The 24,149-nt window shown below is 41.3% G+C and overlaps 1 protein-coding gene across 2 annotated transcripts in view; it reads left to right on the top strand.

Moving 5' to 3' along the window:
• Positions 1-24,149, top strand: part of adcy1b (adenylate cyclase 1b) — a 103,288-nt gene that overhangs the window by 7,758 nt on the left and 71,381 nt on the right. For both annotated transcript variants that reach the window (XM_072687243.1, XM_072687242.1), the window contains exons 2-3: positions 8,819-8,968; positions 10,455-10,573. In XM_072687243.1, the coding sequence (XP_072543344.1) occupies positions 8,819-8,968; positions 10,455-10,573 (269 nt within the window). The remainder of the gene's footprint in view (positions 1-8,818; positions 8,969-10,454; positions 10,574-24,149) is intronic.

The raw sequence follows: 24,149 nt of genomic DNA, 5'->3' as shown, positions 1-24,149 counted from the left end.
CAGTGTATTCCAATGTCAATGTCCAATGAGTCAAAGTGCCTAAAGTAGAGTTGGGAGGGTAGATATTCCCATCAGATATTTCATACATTCTATGACACATTTGGTGGTTGGCATGGCGCAAAAGATAACATGGCTACCTGCCAGTGAGCTAACACACCATGTGGGAGAGTGGGGTTCGATTCTTGGTCTGGGTGACTATGCTATGCTACTCCAGTAAGAGTCCTTGGGCAAGACTCTTAACACTACATTGGCCCATCTCTGTGACACCATGCCGTAAATGTCAATTTTGAAATGTATGAGCTGATAGTTTGGGATATTAGAGGAATCAGCAACGTTTCCCACATGACTTCCTAATCTCCCTCCACGTCTCTGTGAGGAAGATCTACTTCCCTAAAAGTGAATGTTAGCATGAAGTTAGTGGTTGGTGTGGCGCAACAGATAACACCACAACCTGCCAGTGAGCTTTCACACCATGTGGAAGACTGGGGTTCGATTCCCGGTGTCCGCTACACCAATAGAAGTCCTTGGGCAAGTCGCTTTGGATATGAGCGTCAGCTAAATGCCGTAAATGTAGAGTAAAGCCTTTCCTGGGGTTTTCCGATAATGTGGGAACTGGCCATTCTGCAGTCTTTTGAAGCCACATCCGTTATGATCTGTCACTATGGAACCCTGTCCTGCTTTTCCCAACTGCAGTTCCCTAAGAAAGACTTTCCTAACACCACTAACACATCTTCTGACTGCCATCCTAACCAACACAGTCTGACTTTACCATCAGACAGACCATAACATCCAGACCAACTATTCCCACAGCCTCGAGTAGAGTCCCTGGGAGAGACGGTTCTGTCTTTAGCCCATTCGCACACACTCACACTCGCGCTTCCCTACCCTGTCCGAGCTGCTGGGTAAGTAGGTCAGTGTGCAGGCTGTACACTCACTTCTCAAAGGGATTTTGGCACTGAGCAATACTTTCCATTGTGCAGGACACCATCAGGTATGCTGGGCCGAGTGGTGTTAGTTGATGAGGTGCGGCTGGTGAAGTGATTGTTTCCCAGACTCACTCCTGGAACTCCCTAGTCCTTAAACTCATCAGCTTATCAAGTCAAGTCAAGTCAAGTCAAGTCAAGTGGGTTTTATTGTCATTTCAGCTACATACAGAGTACACAGTGAAACGAAACAACGTTCCTCCAGGACCATGGTGCAACAGATACAGTGCATACAGAACACAAGTGCAACACAAACAAGTGCAGACAGACAACACAACACAGTACAGACAGAGAATAATAAATAATAGCTGGTTGTGGGCAAATTCTGCAGTGTGTAATAAATATTGAGTCCAGTGAGGTAGTAAAGTTATTAGTGCAAATGCTTTGTGCAAACAAATGCTTCCCATTTTATCTGGGTAAATGGTTGGATAGAGAGAGAGAGAGAGAGAGAGAGAGAGAGAGTGTATGTAACAGAAAAGACATCAGTTCAGAAATTGAGTTGAGTTGAGAAGTCTGATGGCTTGGGGGAAGAAGCTATTGCAGAGTCTGGTTGTATAAAGCTGGGTCGAGCTTACAGATGTGTGTAATAGCACTTTTGGCCCACTGGTGGTTCATAGATGGTTTAAACATCCAAAAATCAAGGAATAGGTTCTTAAGAGATTAAATGATCTACCAGTATTGTGAAATTAAATTAAATTAAATTAAATTAAATATCTGCTGTAAATGATCTTAGTCCTAAAAATCTTGTAGCTTGTGTTAATTACGTCTATTTGATCTGATGAATTAATAACAATCTTAAACTAGCATATCATTGCTGTCATGCAAAAAACACTTTTATGTTTATATTTCAAATGTCCTGATGAACGGACCAATAGAAATGCTCCAGAAGTTCCCATTTTGGAGATATAAGGTTTTAACTCATCAGCTTATAAAGCTGGGTCGAGCTTGCTGGTGCTAAACTTTCCACCAGCAGCGTAGCTATAACATTTTTTAGAGTGAATAAAAAATAAATCAAATATAAAATAATTAAAATGAAGTTTACAGACAGACTGATGGAGGGACACCACTGAGCTGAGCTTTAGAGGTTCCTGTTGTGAATTCCAGCTCGCTGGTTCCCAGATTTTCCCAGTTCAGTAAAACACCCGGTGGCGGGCAGGTGGTCCAACCACTAGAGCTAGTCTGATCAGACTGATTTAAATATGATAATTTTTGCCTTAAAATCCCATTTAAAGTCGAAGTTAATCAGTAATTGCTCAGAAAACAGTGTCTGATGAGACCAGCAGGACCAGGGCTTTAAGGACCAGGTCGACCAAACCTGCTAACATGGCTAATAACAGAGGGAAGGAGTTGCTCAAAGATCTACAGGTTTGAGGTCTGATAAAAAAAAACAAAAACGCAAACATAAAAAGTGTTCCTTCATCCTCAGTCTTTGAAGGAGAGGAAGAAACATTGCTTTATCAGCTGAGTGTGTGAGTGTGTGTATAAAAGTGTGTGTGTGTGTGTGTGTGTGTGTGTTTGTGAGTGCTATGTGTGAGAGCTTTCAGACTCCCACTCAAAAGCACAAACCAAACTGTTATGTGAGAATTTTTCATCTCCCACACATCTGCCACGCCGTCCTTACACCCTGTTAATCTCGGAAATGTCGCAAGACGGAGGGGCCAGTGGGCTTCAGCCGTAGGTGCGAGTTTTTTTTTTGTTGTTGTTTTTTTTTTGCTTCTGGCTTATATAAGAAATTATTCATTAATAACACGTTACACAACTAAGTAAAGTACAGACAACTCAAATGAGTCATGTGCTGTAAAGCGTTCAGGCAAATTAGCCTGCAGTTAATAAGGAAACACTGTCGGAATGAACAACATCGGAGAGTTTAAGCCTAAAGGTTTCTGAAAATGAATACAGAAACTGTACGATGAAAAATAATCAACTTACCCCTTAACACTCCACAAGGCTTATCACACACTGAGGTGTATTACTCAGTAGCTACAGGGGCTTCTGTACAAGCTGGTGGGGCTGTTCTCTGGTAACAGATGTGTGTACTGGTGGTCCACTGGTGGTTCATAGACGGTTTAAACATAAAAAAAAATCAAGGAATAGGTTCTTTAAAGAGCTGAAATGATCTGCCAGTATGGTGAAATTTAATATAAATTAAATTCAATTAAATTAAAGATCTGCTGTAAATTACCTTAGTCCTATATCTTGTAGCTTGAGTTAATTACGCTAATTTGATCTGATGAATTAATAACGATCTCAAACTAGCATATCATTGCCATCATACAAAAAACACTTGTTTTTTATGTTTATATTACAAATGTCCTGATGAACGGACCAATAGAAATGCTCCAAAATGCTAGAAAAGTGTTTTCTTTCTCCTGTAAAAGTTCTCATTTTGGAGATATAAGGTTTTAAAATGTCAGCTTTTTCATTTTATAAGATTTAATAAAATTGTATTTGATATAAAAAGTTTGAAAATGACAAATTTTCCAATCCTAAATTTTTTTTTTTTTTAAATAAAAAAAGTTATATATATACACTAATATATCTAATATATCTATTTGCTGCTGTATCTAATAAACATGATTGATCACTGTCCCCAGATGTTGTCAATCAGACGATCAGGACATCTGCTATCTGACCTTCAGCTCCTTCCGTTCAGAATGGGAGTGCAGGGCTAAAAAGAAATAAAGTCTTAAAGTAAAAATGATCGGCCAGCATGGAGAGAGGTTTAATAATAAGAATAAGAAAAAAGATCTGCTGTAGATGATCTTAATCTTAAAGATCTTGCAGCTTGAGTTCATTTAACATTCATTTATTAGCATTCATTTATGTTAATATATATTAAAACTGATTTAATAATAATCTCAAACCTAGCATATCCTCACAGTTATACCAAAAATTAATGAAATTGTGAATCTGGCAGTTGTTTTTATATTGTGTCAAAATTACATGATGAACGGCCCAATAGAAATGCTTCAAAATTACTTAGAAATGTAAATATGAGTAAAATCTTTTTCATATTATACATTCTTGTAACATCATATTATTTTCTTCATCACACATACAATTAACACAAATAAAGTATCAAAATGATGGAAAAATGAGTTAAAAGTTTGATATGATAATAATATATACTGCAGTTCCATTGATTTGCAAGAGGAAAAGATCCTACCTGGAAAGATCCTATTACAGGTAATATCACATCAACACAACAGTACACGCTGCATATTTACAACACACTGTATATGAGTACACACACACACACACACACACACACACACACAAAAGCCTTCTTACACACACTCACCACACTTGCCTCTTCTCACAGCCTGAGGTTAATTATCCCCATCCCACCACCAGCCCACTACGGTGTGTATTCATGGAGTGCAGTGTGTAACTCCTGTATGTGTGTGAGTGTGTGTGTGTGTGTGTGTGTGTGTGTGTGTTTTCACACCTCAACACCCAGACTGCTGTCTACTAAGCTATTAGCTTCATCACACACAGCTGCAGCAGATCACAGTGTAAAACCGAGCCACAAAAATGAACAGAGATATAAATATAACAATATACAGAAAATAAACCAATGCAAAACTAAACAAAGAAGCATCCTGAAATGTAATTAAACACACATTTACAACTAAGTAACTCAATAAATAAGAAGTAAACAAATAACTAACTAAATAAATAATGTATTTTATTAATTAATATGAATTTGATATTAAAATTAAGATCATTAATTGCATTACAATAGAGCATAAAATGTGATAATGTTTTTAAAATATTGACTGCTAACAAATGAATGATTAATGTTGTATACAGTGAAGTAGATAACTAATAACATAACTGAATAAATAAATCTGCATACTTTAAAATATGTATGAAATTAATAAAAAAACATACAGCAAAATAAATATAGTTTATATATTTTATAAATATATTCTTATATTTATAGTGTTTAAATAAATATTTTTACAGTATATATGTGTATGTATGTAATGTAATAATAATAATAGTATACAGATAAACAAACAAATAAACCATACAGTTAAATAAATGTGTAAATAACTGAATAAGTAAATATAAATAAATAAATAAATAAGTAAATGGAGCCACTGAGCTTCTTGTAGCATTGATTTACAGCACGCCAAAACACTAAATGTTCACTTGTGGCAGAAAGCCAATGCTCTGAAAAGCCTCCCTAATTGACCGATTGATTAACGCAGGAGCATGTGTGCTAAACAAACCTGTTGTGACCTTGAGGTCTGGGAACTGTCCCGTTATCGACCCCCAGCTTCACCAGCAAGGTTAAAGAGCTCCACCACCGGCGTCTGGAAAATCCCAGCTGCTGTGTGAAGAGCTAGCAGTGGGAATATGAATCTGATGACAGCCTGGATTTCTTAATATTTACTTTCATTGGAAGTCAATGTAAACAGACTGTGCTCCAAGTCATTTTGGAGCATTTCTATTGGTCAGTGCATACTGCTAGATTTACATTATGGCTTGCACGGGCAGACAGCACGGGCAGGAAGTCATTGAGGGCTCTATTTTCAGTTTTGGACATTGCCTCTGATTCAGCTGCATTCAATTTTGTTAATCGCAAACCTTGTATCTCCAAAACAGCCAATTTACAGGAGGAGGAAAAAGCCTTCTTAAATTTCAATGGAAGTCAATGTAGAAAGATCTTGTTCCAAGTCATTTTGGAGCATTTCTATTGGTCCATGCATTATGAAATTCTAATATAATGTAAAGAACAACTGCCAGATTTACATACTGGCAAAATGCGAAAAACGGCCAACATTTTTTTTTTTTTACGCGACAGTGAGGAGATATAAAATCATTCTCTCAAAGTGTGAAGAGATTAATTTACTGCACCACTATAATGAGCTCCAGTTAGGAAGTACTTCTTCTCACTTCATTTGCCGGAGCAGAACCTGTCACAATATTATAATGTGCGAAAAAAAGGTATAACTCATAACTCTAAATGCTAACTCTCACTGTGCTGTCACCCTCTCTAGCTGTGAACATGAAAATGGGAATGTGACTGCATATCAATACTGGACGCCAGACTGAAGTATTGATTTCTGAGGGAAAAACCCATTTGTTGTGAGGTTTTGTCAGATCATTTCCATCAGTAACTGCAGTTACTGGAGCGTAAGCGTTCATCTTAGTAACACCTCCATAAATCTCAATGATCCGCATTTACCTCTGAAAAACTGGGTGACAAACCCTTCCCCCGTTTCTTTCCCTCTCCTTTTTCTTTTCTGGCATTTTTTAAAAACATAATTTTTATTTTTGGCCACTCCTTCATTTAAATTAAAAGTGAAATTCCCTCAGCTTGAAAACTGTGACTGCTGACTGTGGGCTGGACCACTTAACGTTTACCCGAAGGAGATCCATAACAGGGGGGTGACAGAACGTGAGATTCATTACAGTTGGCTCTGTAATCAAAACTAGTGTTTAATTATTGTCTAATTAATCAAAACAGTGTCTTTCAGATTGTTTTTATATGCTTTAGTCCCCATAAACCACCCCGTAACAGGGGTCCGGCTTGTTAAAATTGTACATCTTTTTGTTCCTGTGTCTTTCAGATTGTTTTTGTATGCTTCAGCCCCCACAAACCACCCCGTAACGGTGGCCCGGCTTGTTAAAATTGTACATCTTTATGTTCCTGTGTCTTTTGGATTGTTTTTATATGCTTCAGCCCCCATAAACCACCCCGTAACAGGGGTCCGGCTTGTTAAAATTGTACATCTTTATGTTCCTGTGTATTTCAGATTGTTTTTACATGCTTCAGTCCCCACAAACCACCCTGTAACGGTGGCCTGGCTTGTTAAAATTGTACATCTTTATGTTCCTGTGTCTTTTGGATTGTTTTTATATGCTTCAGCCCCCATAAACCACCCCGTAACAGGGGTCCGGCTTGTTAAAATTGTACATCTTTATGTTCCTGTGTATTTCAGATTGTTTTTACATGCTTCAGTCCCTACAAACCACCCCGTAACAGGGGCCCCGGCTTGCAAAAATTGTACATCTTTATATTCCTGTGTCTTTTGGATTGTTTTTATATGCTTCAGCCCCCACAAACCACCCGTAACAGGGGTCCGGCTTGTTACAATTGTACATCTTTATGTTCCTGTCTTTCGGACTGTTTTTATATGCTTCAGCCCCCACAAACCACCCCGTAACAGGGGTCTGACTTGTAAAAATTATACGTCTTGTTGTTCCTGTGTCTTTTGGATTGTTTTATATGCTTCAGCCCTCACAAACCACCCTGTAACGGGGGCCCGGCTTGTTAAAATTGTACATCTTTATCTTCCTGTGTGTTTCAGATTGTTTTTATATGCATCTGTCCCCCCAAACCACCCCGTAACAGTGGCCTGGCTTGTTAAAATTTTACATCTTTTTGTTCCTGTGTCTTTCAGATTGTTTTTATATGCTTCAGTCCCCAAAAACCACCCCGTAACAGGGATCCAACTTGTTAAAATTGTACATCTTGTTGTTCCTGTGTCTTTTGGATTGTTTTTGTATGCTTTAATTCTCCCAAACCACCCCATAACAGGGGCCCGGCTTGTAAAAACTGGCAAAACATTCTGTTTTGAGCCTTCAGCAGTTTCAACAAATGCTTTTTCATTTCAGCTGCAGCAACAAACTGTAAAAGGTTGTTAAAAAAAGCCCATTCAACCTGATTTGCAGCATAACACACTGTAAAATATCGCTGTAAAATGACAGCCATTTTTCTACAGTATTATCCCATGTTTCTGAAAAACAGCTCTCTACTATGAAATGAATGCAGTGTGGTATGGAGCTGGTGTGGCAGTAGCTGGTGGCAATTCCTCAAGTTCAGATTCTTGATTTTCATCCATCCTCGTAATTACTTAGGTAATTCAACACTAGTCAGAGTTCTCTCGGTTTGGGTTTACTATTCCCATCTGTAAATTAACGTTGAACACCATCAAGCCCTGATTAGCTAAGTGTTTTGTGATTAGCTCCACCCTTCAAGTGCTGTGTAGCCCTGGAGGGGTGTATTTAAGAGGTCTGCAGCAGCAAAGGGACTCCTGGACGGAGGATCTACCCTCTGTGAATCCAGTGTTATGCGAGTTACTGTAAGTTGTAAGTTGTTGTAATGCGTGCTGTGTGTTCTTACATCTGTAGGTTTCTACACAATCCACCATCACCCTTTTTGAGACATGTATGTGGTGTGTATGTATGAGGAATGACCTCAGGATACATAAAGACTGGGCTTAACTCTTAGTCAGGTTGTTGTAGGAGCTGAGCTGCTCTCTGTGTGCTGTTCCTCCTAAACGCTTCCACTGTTCAATAATAGAACCACTCACAGCTGATGGAGGAAGATCTAGGAGGGAAGGTCTAAATTTCACCAGCTGACTTGTTGTTGTTGGTGCAGCGGTGTCTCCTATTACATACAGAACCACGCTGGAGTTCAGTGAGCTCTTCAGAACCTCCCATTCTTTCACTAATGTGTGTAAGAGAGGCAGACTGCATGGCTAAGGGCTGGATTTTATTTACCTGTGGCAGTGGGACTGAATGCAAACTCTCAATTCAGTGCATGAGAGGTGTGTCCCAATACTTTTGTCCGCAAAATATACTTTTCTACCTCATTTAAGTAACAAATGAACTTTGATGTGATCTGATCTGAAGCTTGTTCAGCCTGGCAACAGTGGCTACTAGAGAATGCACTGGTGGGCAGAGCCTGGACAGAACAACTACAGTGTCGTAGAGGATGTGGTAGCTGAACCTAGACCAGAACTCTCAGATTCCTTGACTATGTTGGACGCCCTGCTACATAATTGTCTGTGTGTGTCTTCTGTTTGTGTTTCTAACAGCTGGTGGCCAACACAGTGCTCTTCACCAGCGTCAACCTGTCTGGCCTCTTTGTGCGGATCCTGACTGAGCGCGCTCAGAGGAAGGCCTTCCTCCAGGCGAGGAACTGCATTGAGGAGCGACTGCGCATGGAAGACGAGAATGAGAAACAGGTAACACCACTGACCTCAGGTCAGCTTTTATGGTCACCACCATGCCTCGTCCTCCCCACCTCATCTCAGAAGTACTTGACGGAGCTCCACCATCATTCCAAAAAACACAGTTCTTCCACTGCTCCACAGCTCAATGCAGGGGGGCTTTATACCCCTCTCTGGCCCACGCCTGGCATTAGGCATGGTGCCAACAGATAGCTTCATGTTTATCTGGTCCTATTCTATTGGTAGTACTTCTCTACACAGACTAGGCAAGCTGTATTTGTGTATTGTACAGCTGTGTCAGCAATGGGTGCAACTTAAACGAGCTGAATGTATTGATTAGAAGTGGTGTCCACAAACATTTGGACATGTAGTGTATCAACAAGGTTTTTCAGGTCATCAAATCAGGCAAGTCAGGTTCTCCAGGTACTCAAATTAGGTACCTTCACATCAGATTCCCCAGGTCTTCAAATTAGGTACCCTCACATCAGATTCCCCAGGTCTTCAAATTAGGTACCCTCACATCAGGTTCTCCAGGTCCTCACATTAGGTACCTTCACATCAGATTTCCCAGGTTATCAAATTAGGTACCTTCACATCAGGTTCTCCAGGTCTTCAAATTAGGTACCTTCACATTAGGTTCTCCAGGTCCTCAAATTATGTACCTTCAAATTAGATTCTCCAGGTCCTTAAAGTAGGTACCTTCACATCAGATTTCCCAGGTCTTCAAATTAGGTACCTTCACATCAGCTTCTTCAGGTCTTCAAATTAGGTACCTTCACATCAGGTTCTCCTGGGCCTCAAATTTGGTACACTCACATCAGGTTATCCAGGTCCTTAAATTAGGTACCTTCACATCAGGTTCTTCGGGTCTTCAAATTAGGTACCTTCACACCAGATTCTCCAGGTCCTCAGATCATGTACCTTAAAACCAGGTTCTCCAGGTCTCAGGACCTACAGTTGGAAAATGTGCCTGTTTGCTAACGCTGGCACACTTTCAGTCGGTTAACGCAGTGGTTCTCAGATCTTTTGCTCTATCGCTGTGTGTTGTGAGTCTGACTGGATCAGAATCTGGATCCTCTAAGGGTTTTGAAGACCACGCCAGAGCGTATTGCTGCCTGTGTGATTTGGCTACAGGTATCTTCATCACTACTTGCTGACTTGTGAAACAGAGTTATCATCATCAGTTTTGGACATAGCGTCTTATTCAGCTGCACTCATTTTGTTTTTCGCAAACCTTGTATCTCCAAAACAGCAACTTTACAGGAGCAGGAAAAAAAAACTTCTTAACTTTAAATAGAAGTCAATGTAAAATATTTAAATCCAGGTCATTTTGGAGAATTTCCATTGGTCCATTCATCATGAGATTCTGATATGATGTAAATAAGAGCTGCCAGAGTCACATGAGTTCACACAGGACTTTTCAATTACTTCAATTACTTCTTTCAATTACTTTTATCAATGCTTCTCCTTTCTCTTCCAAACAAATCTCGCACTCTCGCAGGAGCGCCTGCTGATGAGCCTGCTGCCCAGGAACGTGGCGATGGAGATGAAGGAAGACTTCCTGAAGCCTCCTGAAAGGATCTTCCACAAGATTTACATCCAGCGCCATGACAACGTCAGGTAGGTCGCTCCGCCGTTCCTCTTTTTGAGCTCTGCTGTGATCTTGATCAGGAGGAGGGTCAAGGACAGGCTTCAGAAGAGATTTATCGAGCTACTGCAGGAGCTTTTTTTTGCCAAAGCTGCCAGAAAGCATCTTTCCAGATTTATGGAGTTGCTGTTTCTCTCAAATGCTGAAACAAATCTGCTGAACTGTCGGAGGTGCCGGGTTTACTGGATGTGTTTTTCAATATGGCTTCATTTCCGAATATAGAGAACCTCATTTTAGCTCACACACACCACATCACATCACTGCTAATATAAAGAAAAAAAGGCAGAGGAAGCAGAAGGCAAGCAGACAAGAGAGGGGAGGTTCAGGTGGCCAGCCCCTGATTTGGTAAGTGGAGCCAGGGGTAATAGACGACAGGGTTTAAAAGGGAGGTGCCAGGGTGGTGGAGGGTTGCGGAGACTTGATGTAGACATGTAAACAAGGTAGAGATGGAATTTATAGGACATTAGATCGGGGGGTGACGAGTCCTGGTTCCCGTGGCAACCCATATTCCCATAACTAGCCGAGCTGGAGGTGATAAGCTGCTCTCTAGTATCTACAACACCACATTCCCCTGAAGGCACTGTCATGTGGGCGGGGTTTATGTACATTTTGGCTCTGCTCTGATTGGCTGGTTTACAGCACTGGCTGTAGCTCACAGAACCCACATTTTAAAGCATGGGTAACAAAACACTGTAACAAAGACACTGTCCTCTCATTGTGTCCTCTCAGCGCAATGTGTTGATAGCAAGCGTAAGAGATTGTAGCCGGTTAGCTTTTAGCCTTGACCCCGCTCGATTCCCTGGGTTTGGCTTTCTCGGTGCTTAAGCCAGTGCTTTCCCTTCTCTTCCGATGTGAGTTTAGCTCTAGTTTGGTTCAGCTAAGGGAGTCCTGTATGTTTTGCTTCCCCCAGCTTTCACTTTGTCGAGTTTGAGCTCATCTTCTGGTGCGGAAAAAGACCATGGTCACGAGTCCTGGTTCCCCTAGCAACCCGTATTCCCATAACTAGCCGAGCTGGAGGTGATGAGCTGCTCTCTAGTATCAACAACCCCACATTCCCCTGAAAGCACTGTTACGTGGCTTAGGTTTTTGTGTACATTTTGAGTGGGTAAATATAAAGATTCAAGACTGTGATGTAACAGTTTTGGGGTTTTGGAATTGGCCTGTTTCCCAGCTCTGTTTTGGTCATGCTAGAAAATGTAGAAGTCACTAGGTTAGTCTAGTTAGTTCTAGCGGTCTTTGCAAGATAAACAACCACAATGGTTCAGTTTTTGCGTGTCTCAGAGCATCAGAGATGTTCAGAAAGAAACCCAAAGAAAGACAGAAGTCAAACGTGAGCTTCCCTTCAGCTGGGTTTGTTATAATGATTGTAGTAGTCCCATATGAAGCTTAGATGGAGCTTTGAGGGACGTGGGAATTGCGGTCATGTTCATAACAGTCCGTGCCTCTGTTCTCACATTCAGCAGCGGTGAGGTTGCACGTTTCAGACTACAGCAGGGAAAACACATCACACAGCAGGATTAATGTAGCGGAGCTTGTGCTACGAAATATGCTCCAGAAAACAACACCATGGCCTGTAGTTCATTTAAACCGTGCAGTTCAAATGGTGGGTTTGTCCATTTGTTTGAATTCATAACTCATGCAAGGGCTAATATATATATATATATATATATATATATATATATATATATATATATATATATATATATATATATATTTATTTATTTATTTTAGGGATTAGTAGTTGTGGTAGGTGGCGAATGACCTGCATGACTTCTAAAAGCAATGCTTTTTTTTTTCACAAGCTGTGAAAACTGCACTTTTCAACCACTATGTCCTGTAGGCTGGGATTTCTGCCACTGCTGGTAGACCTGTATGACCATATGCTTCCATACACTTGCAGATTCACTTCTTTCACACTATGGTCTTTGGCCACGCCCAAATGCTTTGCAACCTATTTTCCACACGTCCAACAAGACCCTCATTGCACTGTACTGCACTGTTCTCAATGTCTGAGTCCGAGCACACACCCTGCAGGTATTTATAGCCCCATCATCTTTGTGCAGCGCCATCTGCAGGAGCCTAAAGTTACTACCACCATAATTAAACACTCAAGGTGACAGGTTTTTGGTCTTACTATCCACTATACTACCACTAATGCAATGTCATTAGAGCATCGTTACATCAGCTAACTTACCCATCCAGTAGCAGCGGGCTAATTACGCTGTCTTGAACTCCTGGTCTCAGATGCATGCTTAAAAATAAAGGTGCTACAAATGCTTCTTTGAGTGATGACATAGAAGAACCACTTTTGGTTCCATGAAGAAACGTTTCTATCATAGAGAACCATGTTTGTTTTTGGATCTTTTAAAGGTTCTTTACACTCACACATCCAAAAGAACCAGGAGTGGTTCCTCTATGGCATCACTCAACCTTTTGTAGCACCATTATTTTTTTGACTGTGGCATCACTGGGGAACAGCTTTGTGGGCACCTGCTGATAAGGATGGTAAGGGGTGCCATATGGGGTGGGGGTTGAGTTGATGACTTGATGAAGTCAGTGCTTGTGACTGACAGGGGTCCTAAAGAAAATATTGAGTATTTTGGCATTGTATGTGGGGCCCAGTAATATGTTCTTGTGCTTGGGGCCTAAAATCCCTGGCAGTGCCCCTGGTTGTGCCACTCAGGAGGACTTGATAGAAAATCACTATTTCTGTTCTGACTGTTCTGATGGACTTTCAGACTAATATTAAAAGTTTGTATAGAAAGAATTGAAAGATTTTCAAGAGGATTCTGCAGTTTTAGGACATTGAGGATTTTCCAATTTGAAGATCCTTATCATTTAAGTCCTGCTTTGGACAGAATATAAATTTTGTCCATCCATCCATTCATCCGTCATCTTGGGCCAAGCTGGAATCAGTAAATGCAAGACAGGAACACACCCTGGACAGGGCAGTAGTCCACAGTCTTGAAACGCTTAATTAGTTATATAAGACGAGCTCCTGCTTAATTGGAATGAAGGCTGTCCACTATGATTTGTTTTGAGTATTGCTGTGAGGTTTTGATTGGATTCAGTGACAAGAGCGGCGTTAGTGAGGTCAGGATGTTCCATGATCAGCCACACTGGCCTTTGAGAATAAGAATGATATACCCTTAACCCTTGATATAAATAAATAATAAAATAAAATATATTTAATTAATAAATTAAATATGTAAAATACAAATTATATAAATAAAAAATAGAGTAAAATATATCTAATGAATAAATTGTATATATATGAATAAGAATTATATAAATAAATTAAGAAAAAAAAAATAGAGCCTCTCTATCATCTGTATTTACAGACACTACAGAGTACAGAATAGCTCAATCAATCAAATAAATAAATAAATGAATAAATTGAGGAAAATATGTAATATTGTTTAATTAAAGCGAGACGTGTATAGTTGAACTCCTCTTTTTTTTTTTTTTGATGACCATGTGTCATCCGGCGTCGAAGCCTGAATTTATTCTCATTCATGACCTTTTCTGAGTTCATGCGAACACACACCCACGCTCTCCTGTTCCGATTACTGAAAGAAAAGCTGGGCTATTTTTAGCTCGTTGGGCGAGTTGCTTATTTTTCAGTGCTTATGAAGGGCTAAAATAAGATTTAGTGGAAGACTCGGGAGCAGTGGGATCCTTTCCATAGAAGGGCAGCTTTCAGAGCTTCTGTGGAGTAAACAGTAGCTCCGACTGAAGAGGAGTGGTGTCAAGGATAGTGGGAGCGGAGTGTAGCGTGAAAGCTAAAGAATAGCACAATGGTAATAGAGTCATTTGACAAGCATGACCAGCCTGACTAACCTAGACAACCAGTATGACCAAGACAACCAGTATGGCCAAGCTTAATCAAGCTGGTCGACAAGCATGACCAGCCTGACCAAGCTCTACAACCAGTATGACCAAGCTTGATGAAGCTGGTCGACAAGCATGGCCAGCCTGACCATCCTAGACAACCAGTATGACCAAGACAACCATTATGACCAAGATAGCCAGTATGACCAAGCTTGATGAAGCTGGTCGACAAGCATGACCAGCCTGACCAAGCTAGACAACCAGTATGACCAAGACAACCAGTATGACCAAGCTTGATGAAGCTGGTCGACAAGCATGACCAGCCTGACCAAGCTAGACAACCCGTATGACCAAGACAACCAGTATGACCAAGACAACCAGTATGACCAAGCTTGATGAAGCTGGTCGACAAGCATGACCAGCCTGACCAAGCTAGACAACCCGTATGACCAAGACAACCAGTATGACCAAGACAACCAGTATGACCAAGCTTGATCAAACTGGTTGACAAGCATGACCAGCCTGACCAAGCTAGACAACCCGTATGACCAAGCTGGTCGACAAGCATGACCAACCTGACCAACCTAGACAACCAGTATGACCAAGCTTGATCAAGCTGGTAGAATAGCATGGTCAGCATGACCAAACAAGTTAACCAGCATGACCAAACTGTCCAGGGAAGAAGTTCTTTCTACTAGATTGTGAAGGAGCATTGCTGTGAGGATTTGACTGGATCTAGTGACGAAAGCAGCTAGGTTAGTGAGGTCAAGATGTTGGATAGTCACCACCCCACCTCATTATCCCAAACTATTAATTCTAATATTAATATAAACTCTAATATCTCCAGTTAAATGAGTAGTCTACAGTCAGATTGGCCATATTATGACCTTGTGTTATCAGTGCCCCTTTTACTAGCTAGCATAAATAAAGCCTATGCTAACGTAACTGATACTAGCCTTTGCTAGTTTAATGAGTGCCTTTGCTTCAGTGGTCTAATGTGTATGTTTGGTAGCCCATACGGTTATAAGTGGCCTTAAGTGGGCTATCATTAGCTTGTCTGCTGCCTGGCTGACTTTCTTTGAAATATTTATGAATGTCCATTACTCTGACCCAAAATACACTGGCTCTAACTGAAAGCCTTAGCGGCGGCTCAAGCTTTTGGAAAGACGCTGGGGCATTATGGGAAATGTAGTGCCTGTAGCTGAGTCTTGAAGTTCTGCTCATTTACTGCACTCCAGTAGAAAATCCTCATTTTACTGCCACGGTTCGAGTGCGGCAGAGCACTATTTCACTGGGGCACATGTCCCAGCAAATTGGGTCTAATGATGCCCCTGGGTTACGATTCAATATGTAGCGACCCTTAACTTGTTATGTCCGGAAGACTAATGCTTAAAGGTGTAATTAAAAAGTGATTAAGCGATTTCATTAATTTTCGATGTGAAATATTGATGAAACTTTTAAACTTTCCTCAACTTTCCCTTTTAAAGTGTGTGAAGTTCCTTGGCAGAAGCAGGTGGAATGATATAGTGAACACTAAGCCCTAGTTTCATTTCCATCTCAGCATGTAGGCCTTTATTACTCTCATCAGCACGGCTCTTACATTTTTCAGCAGAGAGCGTTTCTCCTGCTGTTGTTAGCCGGTTTGAAAGAGTGAAAACCCAGAGGAGGGTCCTTCAATGAAGAATAATGACATTGAACTTCTCTATGCTAATGTGAAACGCCGCAGATACGATCAAATGAAGCTCTCCACTGTTTAATCAGAAAGCAGATGTGAGTTTAATTCTCTGTATTTCAGATGCTCTGATTTGTCGCTTTTACTTTTTGTTACATACACTCTACGGACAAAAGTATTGGGACATCTGTTCATTCTTTATTTCTTCTGAAATCAAGGACATTAAAAAGAGGTTAACCTGCTTTTGTTGGAGTAACTGTCTCTACTGTCCATGGAAGAAGGTTTTCTGCTAGATTTTGAAGGAGCATTACTGTGAGGATTTGATTGCATTCAGTGACAAGAGCAGCATTAGTGAGTTCAGATCATTCTGGAGAACACAATTCCACTGCTCCACAGCTCAATTATGGGGGACTTTATACCCCTCTAGCCCACGCCAATAGGTTCAAAGTATTCTTAGGGAGTTGCAGATGAAGTGGGGTGTTGATCGTCCAGCATTCTGACCTCACTAACGCTCTTCATCTAGCCCTCCCTGGACAGTACAGACAGTTCATTTTAACAAAAGCAGGACATATTTTCCCACCTCGGCCATAAAATTCTTTAAAATGAACCTTTTTATGCAGAGCTTTATAATCTACATATTTCCAATATATGTAACGGGGTGGTAAATTTAATCCTTTTTTATTTAATTAAGATTCTGCCCTAACACACATTCCAGTCAACTTGAAATATCGACATTTAATGTTGCGGACGGTGTGCAGTGTAATTAACTTTTGCTCCACTGCTATAAATACAAATCAGGCTTGAGCCCTCCCTCATGGACAGATGTACTCATGCATTTGTTAATAAGTGGACACGAAAGAAGCATGTGGAGTAAGGCGATCATATTATAGGATGTGACTCATATGTCATATGACTTTAGCGTTATGAGGTCTCGTTCAGCTCCACCGAAGTTTACATTTACATTTAAGGTATTTAGCAGATGCTCTTATCCAGAGCGACTTACAAAAGTGCTTTGCTATATACCCAAGAAAAACCTCAGCTAGTCTGAATAGACTAATAATTCAAAGATACCTCTAAGCTTGGACTCTACTAAACACAAGTCAGTAAGGAGACCACTCTGCTATTCAGAAGAGGAGGGTCTTCAGTCTGGGTTTGAAGACAGTGAGTGTTGGACTCTGCTGTTCGGACACCCAGGGGAAGTTGGTCCCACCACTTCAGGACAGAAAAAAGTCTGGGCGCTCGTCATCCGTGGATCTTAAAGGATGGCGGGTCGAGCCGAGCTGTACTTGAAACTGGAAGGGCTCTTGGTGCAGATCGGACCATTTTTGACCATTGTGATCAAGTACAGAGGGGCTGGCTGGTCCAGTCTTGGCTTTGTAGGCCAGCGTCAGGGTTACAGGTCTACAGGAAGCCAGTGAAGAGAGAACCCAGTCGAGGAGAAGCTGAACATGGCTGAACTTAGAAACATTGAAGACGACCCGTGCCGCTGCATTCTGGATAAGTTGCGGGGGCCTGATGGTGCACAGAGGGAGACCAGCCAGAAGTCTTGAAGTGACGAGAGACTGAACGAGCACCTGGGCGACTCTCTAGAGAGGAAGGGTCGAATTCTCCGGATGTTAAAAAGGTATAATCAGCATGACCGAGTCAGATTTGCCACATCATCCACAACTACTACACCAAGGCTTCATGCCTCTGCAGATGGAGTGAATGTTACTAAATGTTACTAGTGAGTTTCCCACTCCTCTGTTCGGGCCCCTCCCCCAGCTATCTTTACTCCTCTGAGTGCTTCTGTCTTTATCTCCCCCTCTCATCTCTTCTTTTCCCTAACCCAGAGTCTCTGTGCAGACTTATCCGGGGTAAAGCCTGCTGTCAGCCCTGAGCTTACTCCTCAGCCTCGCGATGGCAACCCATAAACCCACAAAGAGCTCATTCATAAATAAAAGATCTCCCGATACGTTGAATCTTCGGTTTGCAGCAGAACATCCAGCCCCATCCACCGAGGCTCCTCACCAGCTGTCTAAACCCTCCTTCAATCCCTCCTCTCTTCCTCCTCCTGATCCCTTCATCGCTCTGTCTCAGTCAGTCACCTTCTCTCTCGCTGTCTCTTTTGTTCGGTCACTCCCTTTGCCGCTTTCTCGCTCACTCTCGCCCTCCTTCATCCCTCTGGCCGGGTCGCGAGGATGAGGAGCAGTCTTGGCTTCAGCTGGGCCTCTAAGCTTCTGAAAAGGATTTACTGCAATGGAGACTAAAGGCTCTTGCGTAATGCCTTGTGCCAGTTGGTTAAATATGGACATGAGGTCTGGAACCCTGAGGGCCTTTCCGCATCTTCCTCTGAACCCAGGGCTGGGGGTTGTCCTTGATAGCAAAGCCGGGAGTATCTGGAGTACTTGAATTTAGAGCTTTTTTTTTGGGGGGGGGGGCTTTCCATTTTCTTGCTAACTGATGCACCAAGATATAAGAACAAGTTTAAAGATAGTAAATAATACACTTATTAAATATAGAAAATATATAAAAAGTGTTTTTTTATGTATAAATAGTAAGTATGTGACTTTACTTGGGGTGAAAAGTGCTTAGATGTGATTTTACAAGCCAATTTACCACCCTGTTATTTTACTTAAGCTGTAGTTTCATTGGCTGGGTTAAGGCACTGCAACGGCTCACAGGAGCCACATATTGTAGCATGGTTTAACACCGTGATTACTGTGATGGTGAAACACTGTAATTATTGTCAAGCCTTACCGGATAGTGTTGCTGTCCTCTCTGTTAGCAGGCTGAAGAGCTTGTGGCTGCTTAGCTTTTAGCCTTGCCCCCCCACTTACCTCCCCAGGTTTGTCTGTCTTGAGCTTTCCCTTCTGTTATGAGTTTAGCTCCAGTGTAGTTCAGCTGAGGTAGTCCGGTTTGTTTTCATGATGATGGAGAGAAGAGATAAATGGCACTAAGCTAGCCTAGCGTGGATCCACATTTGCATCCCATGGCTTTCGCTTCGTCGCGTGCTGAGTTTGAGCTCCCCTTGCTGGCACAAGAAAAGCCGTGGCCACAAGATCTGGTTCCTGTAGCAACCCGGATTCCCATAACTAGCAGAGTCTGGAGGTGATGAGCTGCTCTCCGGTGTCAACGACATCGTATTCTTCTGAAGTTTCTGTCGCATATTACCGCTTCACCAAGTTTTACTAGAGCTTTCTCTTGCAGGTCAATGTTAGGGGGTGTAAATATAACGAGTCAAGACTGTGATGTAACAGTTTTGGGGTTTTAAGATTGGCCTGTTTTCCAGCTCTGTTTTGATTCTCCAGGATGTTCTTTTGAAGGAGGAACAACAGTGTTCGAGGTTCAGGGTTTGTCCATGTACTTCCATGTACCTACTGGTTGTGAATGGCATGAGTGCTAATGTTACAGCTCCCCCCATAGGCGGAGGTTTACTATAACACATGAGATTTGAGAGAATCGACAGAGTTGAGTGAGTTAATTCCACCTCCCAGATGAGTCAGATTAGATGAATCGACTCTTTTGGAATCAACTCCTCATCACCATGGGCTGCTTGAGCCACTCTATATCACGGAGCTGATGAAACGTTATAATTCAATGCCTAATTATTAAAAACATTATCCAGGCCAGAGTGGTTTGCTCAACCTCTGATGTACATCCTAACTCGTCTTGCAAAATAGAACAAAAGACAGATATCAGCCCTCAGTTAGCATTATATTAATGGAATTATGCTAATCAGGGGCCTAATGGCTTTCACATGAGGCTAGCAATCTTTTCATTCTTAATAATATTCTTAACTTTTTCATCAAACGATGTATTATAATCACATTATCATGAGCCAAAACATTAAAACCACTGACAGGTGAAGAGAATAACATTGATCTAATCCTAACCCAGCACCTGTCAATCACTGGGACATGTTGATATTTTGGAAGCAGGACAAATGGACTAGCATAAGGATCTGAGCCACTTTGACAAAAGCCAAACTGTGATGGCTAGAGAACAACAGTGAACTAGCATGCTGGAGTCATGGGTGTCATGGGTGTCCAAGGCTCACTGATGCTCATGGTATCCCATCTCACAACTTACAGGACTTAACGGATCTGCTGATAACGTAACGTCTTGGTGCCAGAGACCACAAGACACCTTCCTTAAAGGGTCAGAGCTGTTTTGGTAGCACGAGTCGGACCTACACACGGTCATGCTGCTAGCCATCGGCCACCAGGGCCCCTAGAGAGCACTCTGCAATTGCCCTTGCTCTCTCCAGGGTGGGTAGATGGCTCTTTCTCCTCACATCAATCCAGTGCGGTGCTGGCCGGCGTGGGCGTCTGCTGGTCGATGCATCAGAGCTGGATACACAGCGCTTACCTCCGAGTGTGTTGGTTGTCCGGTGACGTTGCAGCGGTGGCAGTTTGGAAAAAGAGGTGATGGCTGGCTACTGGCTGCTGGCTGGGCGGGCGATGGCTGGAGGCATCTGTTGGTCTTCACCCTCCCAGTGTTGGGAGCATTGCATGTGACGGGGGAGAATATGTATAGGTTGGGTAATTAGCGATCCAAACTAGGGAGACAATGGGGTAAAAGATCAGGGGGAAAAAATGCTACTTTTTTTTTTAGCATGGTTAGCATTTCAGTGCCTAACCTCATCTCAGAGCACCTCCATCGTCTCATGTCTGTTCTCCACTGCAGAAAAGCTTAGTCCATGATTGCAGCCATCTGTCTTAGCATACAAACCAGTGCCAACAGTAATTGAAAAGTGGAGGGGGTGGGGGAATGTTAATTTACTAAAAATAAATCAGAGACAAAAAATAGGCTAAAAATGAACTTGGAACATAAACAGCCAGCAAATTGAAATGCCAGCGAGGCCATAATTCCCCCTGGATAAGGGCATCGGCCGCCCAAATGAGTAATTAAATGTTTTTTGGTCTTTTTTTTTGTTACCATAATATTATACACACTTTTCATAAGGGATATTTTTTTGCCTGGAAACACAGAACATCCATCACTGTGTAGAGCAAAAGAGTTCACCACAGAAGAAGGTCAGAGAGCGAGAGAGAGAGAGAGAGAGAGAGTAAGAATAAGTTACATGTCCATATGTTTGCGGACACCCCTTCTAAAGATGCATTCGGCTACTTTAAGTTGCACCCATTGCTGACACATCTGTTGTAACTGTGATGATTTTTACTCTATACTCTGTCCCACACTGTGTGTCCAAATATTTGTGGACACCCCTTTTAATGAATACACTCAGCTATTTTAACTTGCGCCATTTGCTGAAACAGATGTCTAGCACACACAGCTTGTCTAGTCCCTGTAGAGATGTACTGCCAATAGAATAGGACTCTCTGGAGCAAATACACATCCTGATGAACCTGTTGGCATCATACTGCTGACTAATGCCAGACGTGGGCTAGAGGGGTGTAAAGCCCCCCAGCATTGAGCTGTGGAGCAGTGGAGCTAACTGTGCTCTCTGCAATGATGGATATATATCCTATGGAAAATATCTAATCTCCTTCTTGAAAAAATCAAGCACTTGATGGCTGATTTGACTGGAAATTGACTTTCTGCCTTCTGACCTTCTCTGACGTAGACTTGACCCCACCCAGGTCCTGTCTTGAGGAGCCACTTCCTCCTGCTCCTTATTCCTATTCCCCTCATGCAGCGGTGGCTGGCATTAAGCCGTGGCATTAGCATAACCGGGAAGCTGTCGTCCTGCTTGTTGTCTTTCTCACACACATGTGTACACACCTACACACACACACACACACACATGCAGGATGACGGATGAGACAGTGACAAGGTCTTTGCAGGAAATGAAGGCGCAGCGGAGGCCTGCAGTGTCATGGCTGAGCCCTGCTTGATGGAATCTAATGGGTTATTGCGGGACACTATCGGGCCTCTCCCTAATAGAGATGAATGGTGCTCAGCAGACTGGGGGCGGTGTGTGTGTGTGTGTGCTCATTCATTGTTTATTCTGAAATGAAGGCTTTTTAAAAAGAGTAACTGTCTCTACTGTCCAGAAAGGAAGGATTTACACTAGATTTTGGAAATATTTTGCATTGCTGTGAGGATTTGATTGCATTCAGCAACATAGAGTGGCGTGTGTGAGGTCAGAATGTTGGTCGATCACCATCCAAACCTCATCCCCAACACAGCTCCACGGCTCCACAGCTCAGTCCAGCAATGGGTGCAGCTTTAAGCAGCTGAATGCATTCATTAGAAGAGGTGTCCATAAATATTTGGACGTGCACTGTGTTTTACAAGTAGTTATTTAGCATTTAACAGTTCTTATCAGCCATCTTTTCAGCCACTCTGGACAGAGAGGAGTGAATGCACTCATTAGAAGGGGTGTCCATAAATATTTGGACATGCACTGTGTTTTACAAGTAGTTATTTAGCATTTAACAGTTCTTGATAGCCATCTTTTCAGAGAGGAGCGAGTCCATGCATGTCAACCCTGTCTTGTGTAGAGGGATTAGCTTGGACCACGCTCACACACTTCAACAAAGTTATCCCTCCTCAAGCGCTCTTCTTCACAGATGGTCCTCAGAAGTAAAATATTCACAGCAAATTGAATTTATAGCACCCAGTTACGTTGACATCTGCAGTATGACAAAGTGGCATTTAGCGGATCCTCCGAAGACGCAGTGTTCTGCTACTGTGTTCGAAAAGCCAGCCCACACACATGCCACAGGATGCCGAGAGTCCATTTGTATTTTTTTTTGTTGTTGTTTTGTTTGTCTTACAAGGAGGCTAAGACGTGTGTATGTGTACGTGCCGACTACGGAGGGCCGCTTTTCCTCAAGTAGCAGCGCAGATGTCTTCTCTCTCCCTCAGTTCTTCAGCAAGACGTTGACTTCTCTTTGCTTAACCATCCATCAGCTGACACCAACCTGGCACTGACATCTACCCTGCAGCGCTTCCCCAGCTGAAGTAACTTTCAGTACTTTCCAGCTCTCCATTAGCACCAGTTAACTCTCAGTTTGAACACCTACTGTTCAGCACCTGCTAAATACTTAGTATCTACTTCAGTTGGTTTTAGTATATTAGTAATATTTGTAGTAATATTAGTACAGACTAATTATTCAATACTTTCTAATGATTTAGTACCTACTAATTATTCAGTAACTATTTATTGTCCACCACATGAACATTAGTAGTAATTATTTGATAAAAGCTATTAATTCAGTACGTAGGAATTGTAATATGTAGTAATTATTTAGTAACTACAAATTATTCAATAAGTACTTATTATTCCATATCTACTTATTATTCAACATATTCTTATTTTGCAATACCTACTAATTGATTACCTTCTAATGATTTAATTTGTAGTATCTATTTAATAAAATCTATTTATTCAGCTAAAACATTGTAATGATTCAATATATAGGAATTATTATATGTAGTAATTATTAAAAAAGCAATTTATTCAGCTAAAACATTGTAATTATCCAATGCATAGGAAGTATTTTGCATAGTAAATATTTTGTAACTACAAATAATTCAGTAAGTACTAATTATTCAGTATCTACTTAGTATTTAACATTTAACGTTTAACATTAACATTCTAATTATTTAGTGTCTACTAATTTATTACCTTCTAATTATTTGATAAATGCTATTTATTTAGCAACTACTAATTATTCAGTAACTATTTATTGTTCAACACATGAACATTGTACCCACAAATGTATTGTCTTCTAATGATTTAATTAGTAATTATTTAATACAATCTATTTATTCAGCTAAAACATTGTAATTATTCAATACATAAGAAGTATTATTAGTAATTAGTAGTCTAAAACTACTAATTATTCAGTATCTATGTATTATTAATACATTGTAATTATTTAGTTCCTACTTATTTAGTACATTGTAATTATTCAATACGTAGGAATTCTTAAATGTAATAATTATTTAGTTAACATAAAGTATTCAATAAGTACTAATTATTCAGTATCTACTCCTAATTATTTAGTGCCTACAAATATAGCACCTAATGCCAGGCATGGGCTAGAAGGGTATAAAGCCCCCCAGCATTGAGCTGTGGAGCAGTGGAAGAA

Source organism: Salminus brasiliensis, chromosome 9 (genome assembly GCF_030463535.1).
Source record: "Salminus brasiliensis chromosome 9, fSalBra1.hap2, whole genome shotgun sequence".
Classification (NCBI taxonomy): domain Eukaryota; kingdom Metazoa; phylum Chordata; class Actinopteri; order Characiformes; family Bryconidae; genus Salminus; species Salminus brasiliensis.
This window is presented reverse-complemented; position numbering and strand designations above follow the sequence as displayed.